At 36.2% G+C, this 10,197-nt stretch overlaps 3 protein-coding genes across 21 annotated transcripts in view; 2 read left to right on the forward strand and 1 right to left on the reverse strand.

Moving 5' to 3' along the window:
• Window positions 1–4,823, forward strand: part of klhl32 (kelch-like family member 32) — a 40,089-nt gene extending 35,266 nt beyond the window's left edge. For 3 of the 4 annotated variants that reach the window (XM_087284865.1, NM_001083022.1, XM_087284866.1), the window contains 3 exon segments: window positions 1,521–1,713; window positions 3,718–3,812; window positions 3,896–4,823. In XM_087284865.1, the coding sequence (XP_087140991.1) occupies window positions 1,521–1,713; window positions 3,718–3,812; window positions 3,896–4,057 (450 nt within the window). In that variant the 3' untranslated portion in view covers window positions 4,058–4,823. 4 annotated transcript variants of the gene reach the window in all.
• fbxl4 (F-box and leucine-rich repeat protein 4) overlaps window positions 1–10,197 on the reverse strand; it is a 420,342-nt gene that overhangs the window by 74,952 nt on the left and 335,193 nt on the right. The gene's annotated exons all lie outside the window — the stretch shown is intronic.
• Window positions 7,788–10,197, forward strand: part of pou3f2b (POU class 3 homeobox 2b) — a 343,731-nt gene continuing 341,321 nt past the window's right edge. For 10 of the 15 annotated variants that reach the window (XR_015510229.1, XR_015510232.1, XM_087285087.1 and 7 more), the window contains exon 1: window positions 7,788–7,931. The gene's annotated coding sequence lies outside the window, so the exon portion shown is untranslated. The remainder of the gene's footprint in view (window positions 7,932–10,197) is intronic. The other 5 variants (XM_087285091.1, XM_087285093.1, XM_087285088.1 and 2 more) reach the window with 1 other exon arrangement.

The raw sequence follows: 10,197 nt of genomic DNA on the forward strand, positions 1-10,197 counted from the left end.
ATATATTAAGGTGTAAGTTATGATACTCTGCTGGATACTCCCAAATTAATTCCGCATAAATCCGCAGATTTTTACTAAAATTCTCCGCAGAAATAGCAAAAAAACGTCCGCAGATTCCGTCTGGCCCTAGTCATAGGTAATGAAGAATTAAGCGTTTCTTCCAAAGAAAAGCCCGTCAAAGCAAAATGCTAGTAGGCAAATGTAGCTCCGTTCACGCCCCGCCTCTTTGCCCTTGTTTGGTGCGATGACGCATGAACAAAATGGCAACGGTTGGCCACCCCTACTTGTAGCTTCATTAACGCTCTTCAGAAGCCTATGGGTGATGTCATGGATACTTCGTCCATATATTTTACAGTCTACGTTCTTGATATAAGAGATTTTAGATATTTGAACTTGAAATGACCACAACCTGAAATAATGAAAGCATTTTTGCAATGATTATATGAAAGATTTCTAAAACAAAACATGCATTACAGATGATTGAATGCCAGCAAAAAAAATCTGTATAGCCAATATATTGTTATTTTAAATGTTAATCATTTTTAGAATATTACTAATTGGTCAAGGTCAAAGGTTTGGTGAACATATGAGGACTCCTATACATATTTTAAAGTAATGGTTGCTGGTTGGTAAATAATGGATAATAGATCTTGGTGTAGACTCCATAATTGATTGATTGATTTCTTTCTTTCTTTCTTTCTTTCTTTCTTTCTTTCTTTCTTTTTAAAAATAAAAACAAGGTTGTGAGAAACAGATGTACAGTCTGTTGTTTGGGTTTTACTATCCAGAGGTTTTATGTCATGGCTAAATTTCACAGCATATGTTTCGAGATGTCACCAGGAATTATTTCGGAAAGACATATTTCTGGTTTTGTGTTAGCTAAATGATTGACAGCAAAGTTAAAAACATTATGACCTATTGAAAGTGCATCTGTTTGTGGAGATTAAATATGGTGTCTAGGCTGATTAAGGTCAGCGGTGTTGGATACACTTTTAACATATAAATTGTATTTAATATTAAATAGAAATGTTCATTTACATTGTTTAAAAACACAAAAAAAGACTGTCAGAATCTTATGCGTAAACACTGTCATTTATTAGTTCTGGATTTTAAAAGTCTCCAGAGTAAGAATCGTTGAACTTCTGTGGTCAGTGCAACTGTGTATTTTTCAAAGAGACAGATATAAAGAAAGAAGACGGGAGGCAAGAACAGGAGGCAGAAACTCATTGGTATTCAAAGTGGCTTTGCATTCACCTGCCAGGAACAGCAACCCCCCACCCACACTACCCTCAACAGATGGTCGCCAAACACACATGTGTATATTCACACTCTCACTCACCACTGCTCGTGCAATCTTTGCCTATATTTACACACACACACACTCATCTCTTACAAATAAATGCACATGCAAAATAAATAAGTGTTAAATATTCGACTTTTCATTTGAATGTATTTGGTAATGTAGTTTTTATTTTATTAATTGAATTGTTTTATGATTAAAAGTATTTGCTTTTTCTTAGAATCAGTGGTTGGCCCGTAGTCCCATGTTGCAGAGGAGGGTGTACCATGTGATGGCGGCAGTAAAAAGGCAGCTGTATGTGCTTGGTGGGAACGATCTGGACTATAACAATGACCGAATTCTGGTCAGACACATCGACTCTTATGACATAGACATGGACCAGTGGACACGCTGTACCTTCAGTCTCCTTACAGGTCGACATACACACTTGCATATTCTAACCATGTAATAGATACAATTATTCATGTTTTCTTTCACTACACTTTTACCTTTTGAGACAATTTATATGCCATAACTGCAACTGTTGAGATTGTTTGAGGTAGTTAAACATTATGGAATTTATATGGTATTTCAGAGCTGCACGATATTAGAAAAATTTGACTTGGCGATATTTTGTTTCTCTGCGATATATATTGCGATATACATCATAATATATTGAAAAAAATATAAATGCTAAAGCGTTAAGAGCTTGTCAGAATCCACTTTTGCTATTTTATGGACGGAAAAATCCGCTCTGCACCGTAGAGCATGGTCTAACAGGGTTGAGCTTATTCTCTTAATGAGTTATAAGTGTGTTTTGAGATTAAACCAATCAGAGTCTCATTTCCCATTCCCTTTAAGGCTCAGTTGCGTCGCTCCATGGCGCATTTACTATTTACATGACAGACTTTGTAAGTGGAAAAACTGAACGCTTTTCTAGCGAGAAAACAGTTAAACAGAGCGTCTACAGCGCGAGAATGAGAGATGAGCCTCTTCATTCTTTACTTTCAGTTTCACTTTTGCTCTCTTCCGTGGATAAGGAAACGTGTTGTACGCACAGACATCCATTAGCCTACATAATTAATTTCGTTTGTTAAGCGCAAAGATTTGTTTCCAAACTATTTCTAAATTCAGTTCTAATTTCCAGCAAACGAATAAATGAACAATAATAATGAAGTGTGGTTAAAAAAAACACACTTTAAAGTTATATCCAAATACACATGCTATGTCCCATATGGTCTTAAACCTGACAGGTGGACAAATCTAAGCTTGTTTTTAATAAAAGAAATATAAATATGCATATAATAAATAATACTACTAATAATAACATTATAAAAAAGCAAATTGTCATAAATAAACTGAAAAAAGCCCCCCGAGATGAAGAAGTCATGAAAGTAGTGTTTTTTATATTTATGTATTCACCTTATTCTCAGCTGACAAGTGGGCGCTGCCATTTGAATCTTTTTGTCTCGCGACTTCCGGTCACATTCACTTCCATTCATTTTTTGACGTTAACAACTGCTCGTTACGCTGCTTGATGTTGCAATTTAATATTTTCTTATTATATTATGCTACTTGGTCTGTGTAGTCATGCAAACATTTGTTTGTTGAGCAAGTAGTTTGGCCATTTTCTGCCGTTTATTATTCCTAGTCATTTCTCCCATAGGCGACTGAATCGGAAGTTCTAAGACAATCGTGAAAACAGGCGCACTTCCGCATTTTAGAATAAGGTCAATATTTTTGTAATATTTTAATCCTATAATACTTTTTCATTTGTAAAGATATTTGTGTATTGCTGTACATCCTATGTGTATTAAGCACAACTAACGCGCTCTGCGCTGGACTTTAGACCTCTTCTCAGCTGGTCTATTAAACAGTCTATTTTAGTTTCTCAAAATAGCAATGTGCCAGCAATGTGCTTTAACACACCTCCTTTTTTAGACCAGAACCCCTATGGGCGCACATATGAGCGCAAATGCATTTGCTATTTAAACAGCGACCAAAACGACCCTTGCGTCCAACTGAAACTAGCAAACAACAATTGCATCGCGCCTTGCGCCGCATTGCGTCGGGTGTATTTTAGGGCCCTGGGTGTACGAAGGTAATTCCTTATTTGTAAAAATCTGAAATAGTTATTTTTTGTGAGGTTGTATTTCTGTTGTACCTAAATAAAGGAACCGAAATCCCCATCCAGATAAAGGTCCTTATTGCACTGCTATTTATTAAATAAGTGTATTGGTGAGTATAAGAGACTTTCATAAACATTAAAAAAATCTCACTGAGCAAAAACATTGATGAAAATAATTATTTTGAGTCACAAACACATTTTTTTTTAAATCCAACCATTTTACACAAACTAAGCTCCACTAAAAGGATTGCAACTGTAAATAGACCATGGTCATTTGTAAGAGTAGTGTTCCTTACATTTTCCTTTATAGGTCAAAATGAGGCAGGAGTGTCCGTCCATGATGACAGAATCTATGTGGTTGGTGGCTATTCGATCTGGACAAATGAACCCCTCGCCTGCATTCAGGTGAGCAGGTTTGAATGGCGCATACGTTTGAATGACATGATGGATAATTAGCGATGAGATGCTATCATTTGTCTGTTTGACAGGTGCTAGATGTGAGCACCAAGGGCAAAGAGGAGGTTTTTTACGGGCCAACGCTCCCATTCGCTTCCAATGGAGTGGCGACGTGTTTCTTGCCTGCGCCGTACTTCACCTGCCCCAACCTACAGACCCTACAAGTGCCACACCACCGCATAGGAGCTCTCTAACATCTCCACTCATAACTCATCGAGGACAAACACACTAAAAACCAGTGGAACTGTGTGAGAGCCTATTGTACTCCCACAAATCATGACTGGTGGATAAAGTGGAGTCATTGTTGATCATACACTGATCATGCAGAGCTAGTATGAAGTGTTCTGATGGTTGTGGAAACCTTCAGTTCATGAGTTGTTAATTGTCAAGCTTCACTGGCTTTTTATGCATTTCAATCTGGATGTGCTGTGCCGCTGCACCATGCTAATTCAGTTTAAGCTTATAAATGCGTAATAATGATTTAGAGCCACTTTATGGCTCAGTCCCGAATTGTACACTTGACGTGAACCAGCTGTCCGTCATGTTCACAAGACTCGACGTTCAAAAGGTTGTTTATAACTTGCACTGGACTTTTACTCAATAAATCGTTATTTAATAATAAATCATCAAAATGTTTGAGGAGCATAGTGAACAGGCAGCACGTCAAGGTCCTGTACTCATAGATATTTTAAGAGTCAATCATCTCTCCATTCTGACCTCTTCAGCTTTATCATGTCGGCCTCAGTGTGTTTCATTTCTCTACCTGTGATAAACTGTATTTTCTATCAAAACTCAGGATGAAGACCGTGCAGTTGTTTACTGAATGTGTATGACACAGTCTGCGTCAACTGCAGGCATCTTGACTGTTCTTCATCCAGACACTGCTCATTCCATGAGAAAACATGTAAGGGCACTCCTTTTTTACACAACATCTCTAATAAATAAAACATTTATGCAGTATTGCTGTTGTGACTGACATGTTTGAGTTCTTGAATCAGTGATTTATTGCAGGGGCTCCCAAACTTTTTAGTCTACATCCCCCAAAATAACAATGTAAGTGACTCGCCACCCCCATTTTTTAAGGTGGTTATACTGTAAACGCTGTACACACAACTATAGGCATATATAAACATCAGCATATTGACAACACAAAAATGCAACAGTCTAATAACCATATAATTTTTTATAGTCATTTAATAATTGAATATTTATATTTAAAAAAAATTAAAGGCTGATGGCGGAATTTTATTTGTCTGTAGTTGTTTCTGTAAAGCAACTATTAAATATTCTCTGTTGGTTGTGAATAAAATAAATAAAATTTATTTTAGTTTCGGAAATCACCAAGTGACCCCTTGTCATTGTCCCGCGGCCCCCCAGGGGGTCCTGACCCCTCACTTTAGGAATATTTTTGAAATGGTTAAAAACTAATAATTTAATAAATAGTTACAATGACAATTACATAAATATATTTATTACATAAATTTGATTAAACTATTAGAATTACCATATTTTATCCATAACCCACAGAAGATCAAAATAGTTAGTAGTTACATGAAAAACAACAACATAAAAATGAAAAGCCATCATCAGCCTTTCAATTATTTTTTTCATAGGATTGGTGTGTTTACAATGCATTACCAATACGGCAATAGCGTCAGCTGCAGCACATTGACTTTATAGCTCCAGGTTAAACTTTCTAAAAAATAAATACAGGCCAGAACTGAATTTTGAGAATGATCTCTGAGTGGCCGTCTCCAAAACTAAACCAAGAATAGACTTGTGCTGAAAAACTTGTACCCACCAGTCTCTTTGGGTGAGATTAATATTAAATTAAACAAATTAATAAATTATATTGTTGTTAGACTGTTGTACTTTTAGTGTTGTCAATATGCTGGTGTTTATTTAGGCCTCATGTTGCATGCACGACGTTCGTATTCGGGGCTTGAGTCACTGGCATTGTTACTCTGGGGGTCGCGGGCTGAAAAGTTTGGGAACTCCTGACCTAGCTAATACTCTACATTAGTCCAAAAACATGTAGAAAACACAATGGCAGTAAGGACAAACTCATTAATTTACTTGATATCAAATAGTATTTTAAAATTGATTTCTTTTACAGGTTGTAAATAGAGTGCAACATCAAATTAAGAATAAACATGCCCCATCCATTCGTCAATTTTTGGAGATTTGATAAAACTTTAAAAGCAGAACTGTTGTGAGGTTTTTAGCTGATTGTAGCTTTTAAACCCATATGTTACCATAAATTTAACGTCTTTAAGAGCTGTGAATGTATTTAACCCTGCAGTTGACCATTGACATTTTATAAAATTACCCCCACATCCAAAAAAAAATAAATAAATAAAAAATCATTTACTATTTTCATGAGGTCTGTACAAATTTTCAGGTACAATGATTGTGATTTTAATAATAATTTGTGTGTATGTATATATATATATAATTTTTTTATTACATTTTAACAAATTGGAAATAAATTTGAAAACATTATTTTGTTTTTATTTTTTTTATTTTCTGTTTTTTTTAAATATTAGATTTTAAAAAGTCACTTTTTAATAATCATCGGTATAGTTTCTATTCTATTTTAGTTTCAGTTATTTCTTTACATCACGTTAAAGTTTATCTTAATTATGATTTCACATTTTTAGCTTTAGTGTGTAACTTCACCATTTGAGCATAAACTTCACCAAATGACAGCTAGACCTCACATCATTTTTCATTTCGATTTCAGGTAATTTTGTCATCTTTCTTATATTGTGAATTAAAAAAAACAATTAAGATGTGTGTGAAAGAGTGATAGTAAAGTTTATATGTTAGAGTGTGACTGACAAGAAGAGTGTATGTTTGTCAAAACAATAGGTTATATGCAGAAAGACTTTTAATGTTTCAGTAACCTGGGTCAAGCGCTTCCGGTAAACTGTATGCCATTACAAATTTGGCACGCTTAAGGTGTGTTTTCTTCAAAAATCAACCATTTCCACTGTCTGAGTGATCTACAATATAAAATGCATCTCAGTTTGTACAATAAGCAATGCATTAAATTAAATGTTTCTGCGCCATGTCTGTAAAATATGATCATTTATTTTACTCCAGTATATTCAATGGAATTTCTGCACTAGCCTGCTAATCCTGACGGGCGTGTGTGTAAACAGCTTTTCATCTCGCTTTACGCTTGAACAACTAAATGAACACTGAAGTCTATAACTGATTGTATTTCAATTAGATTATATTCATTCATTTTCTTTTCCGCTTAGTCCCTTCATTAATCTGGGGTTGCCACAGCAGAATGAACCGCCAATTTAACCAGCAAGTTTTTACGCAGCGGATGCCCTTCCAGCCGCAACCCATCTCTGGGAAACATCCACACACACTCATACACTCCAGATAATTTAGCCTACCCAATTTACCTGTACCGCATGTCTTTGGACTTTGGGGGAAACCGCAGCACCTGGAGGAAACCCACGTGAATGCAGGGAGAACATGCAAACTCCACACAGAAACGCCAACTGACCCAGCCGAGGCTCGAACCAGCGACCTTCTTGCTGTCAGGCAACAGCACTACCTACTGCGCCACTGCGTATTACATTGATGCTGTAAAAAAAGATACAGTAAAAAAAGTCACATTAACCATTTACCGGAAGTTCATCCGTATGGGAAGAAGCACTAGCTGTGCATATTCCTTATAAAGAACAGTGAAAATGATTTCCGAGAGTTGTTCTCCTTGGCAGACTTGATAAGAATTGTTAAAGTACATTTTTTAAACCGCCATTTTTACACCACAAAAACTACTATTATAGACAACAGTGGGTTTAATGCACCAATTCATTTAGAAAAACCCATGACATTTTACAGAAAAATACCCGTAAAATACATAAATAGAGTCGCAGAGCGCCAAACGAGATATTTAGCTCCGCCCACTTTGGTGACTGACTGACAAAATGGAGTCTGAACAAAAATCCTTTGACTTCGCATTTTTACGATAAATTTGAAACGAATACAATTAACTACAGGTCAATAGTTTCATATTTCTTTAACTTTACACTGCTTCTAAATCAGGTAAGTACCCACGCTCAAACCTTTAGCTTATTGACCCATTTTGAAACACTTCTTCGCTTAAAAAAGTGAATGTCGTGATTCTCGAGTTGGTTAGTTTGGTTCATCACTTTAACGAATAAAAAGTAAAAGCCTCACTTAAGTTTTGAACAGAACTAATGTCCCCACCTAAAACAATAAGTGTATTGGGACGTTTAAACCGGGTTAGTAACGTACCTCATCACTGTTAACCGGATAAAACAGTTAGCCCCTCATTAGCTCAGCGTCGTGTCGGAGGTGAGAGAGCGACAGACAGCACGGCTCATTTGATGGCTCTGCTCTAATGAAGTGTGATGCCTGTGCCACTGCGGGCCGAGCTGCGAGAGGACCGGTAGATGTAGATGGAAATGGAAGGAATGATTGGGATGGAGGAGAGGGAGGGAAAAGAAGGGTAGGAGGTAGAGAGTGATGAGAGGCTCTAGGCAATTTGTGCCCAGAATTGCATGGAGATTGCAAACAGTATGAATAGTTAAAGGAAAGGTTTGGTGCGTAGGTGATTGAGGGAGCCATAGGTGTCATATTTGTGGGTTCATGACTGATTTTGATTACTAGTCTGTTCAGTTGTCAGATGAGTGGACTGTCCAGAAGTGATACCGGTGGACCATAATTGTGACATCTTATTGTAGCCTCTGTCCAGAACATTCATCACTGTGACTGGGTAAATATGTTGCAACAATTTGAGAGCTTTATTCGATGGATCTCAGTGTTGCTTCTTAAAATTGATATGTCTATTTTAAGTTTATCTGAGCTAAAGTATTTTCTTTTTAAATTAAAGGGAAAAAGAAAAAAATAGTAATTATAGCTGTTTGTATCCAAAAATAAATATAAAATCTATTCACAAATCTGTAATATTGCATAAAAGATATGCAAATAAAGCAGCGTTTCCATCCAATAGGGCTGTGTGATTTGAGGAAAATATCTAATTGCGATTTTTTTTGACAGATATTGCGATTTAATTTTATAGTCAAGATTCAGCTGAATAATCTGTAAAAATAATGTGTTATTTAAAAAAAAAAAGAAACTGAAGAGGTATTAGCTTAATCTTAACATTTACTAGATTGAGTGTCATTGGCAATACTATCAGTTGACTTTTTAGCAAGACACTCCTCATATAGCCGCCTGTGGTGCTTTTTTACATGCTGGTTGTTGTATTTACTCGTGATGTGGCAACAATTATGCGACAGCTCTCAAAAATGACCTGTTTTTGTTTGGTCTCACCATCCCACTCGTCCACGCTTTTCTGTTTGTATTTGTTTTTTATTGTGGGTGTTTCACATTGTCTGATTGTGCAATTCTGATTAAGCTATTCATTTGCTCTGGGCGGGAGGAATTAAAGTAAAACATATACATTTCACATTGTAGCCTCTTGTGATTAACTAATCGCAACATTTCAAATTTCAATTCAATTTCGAATAATCGCACAACTCTACCATCCAATGAGTCAGAGAACAAAATCATCATTTACTGATTAACTGGCGGCAAATATCAACAAATAAAATCTAAATTTGCTTCAGTAGGAGAAGCTTGCATCAATCATTTCCTTATTTAATAAATAACTTGCGCCTCAGAAGTCGATGTCGACACGCAATGACTGTGTGGTGGCATTTGAAGGCGTGAGACGCAGAGCACAGATGCTCTTGACAGTTCTAGAAGTCATTAATAATATATTAACACTCATACTGAAATAGTTACAGCATTTTAGAATTACCAAAGCTACATTTTAGATGTTTTACAGTTTGCTCAGCCTTCTGGTTTGTCCATTCACACACATTTTTATTATCACATGATGTCTTCTAACAAAATCACATGACTTTTTTAATGCGCATACTGGAATTTGTTCAGTAAAAGTGTTTCCATCGTAGTTATGCACAACTTTTCGTATCGAATACAAAGTTGATCCTACTCAGTTATGTGCGTACATCTTTTTATGCGCATGTCTAAAATGCGCATAAAAATAGGTGGATGGAAGCGTAGCTATAGTTTCTAGTAGTTAGACACTGGGTTAACCGAAGAAAATTTTTAGACCCTTTATTAAAGTCCCTACAAATGTTGCTCATTTCCTAAAGCAATGAATAGTCTCAAACCCTGCATTTTTGTATTTTAAGAAAGAGATTTTGTCTCTCTGTCAGAACAACATACGTGAACACATGATTTGATGCATTTCATTTCCCAGCCCTAGCAGCGACTGACCAGCATCCTAACTAAAGCCATGTGTTACCAAGACAGATGT

This window comes from Danio rerio, chromosome 16 (assembly GCF_052040795.2).
Source record: "Danio rerio strain M-AB ecotype USA chromosome 16, GRCz13ab, whole genome shotgun sequence".
Lineage (NCBI taxonomy): Eukaryota > Metazoa > Chordata > Actinopteri > Cypriniformes > Danionidae > Danio > Danio rerio.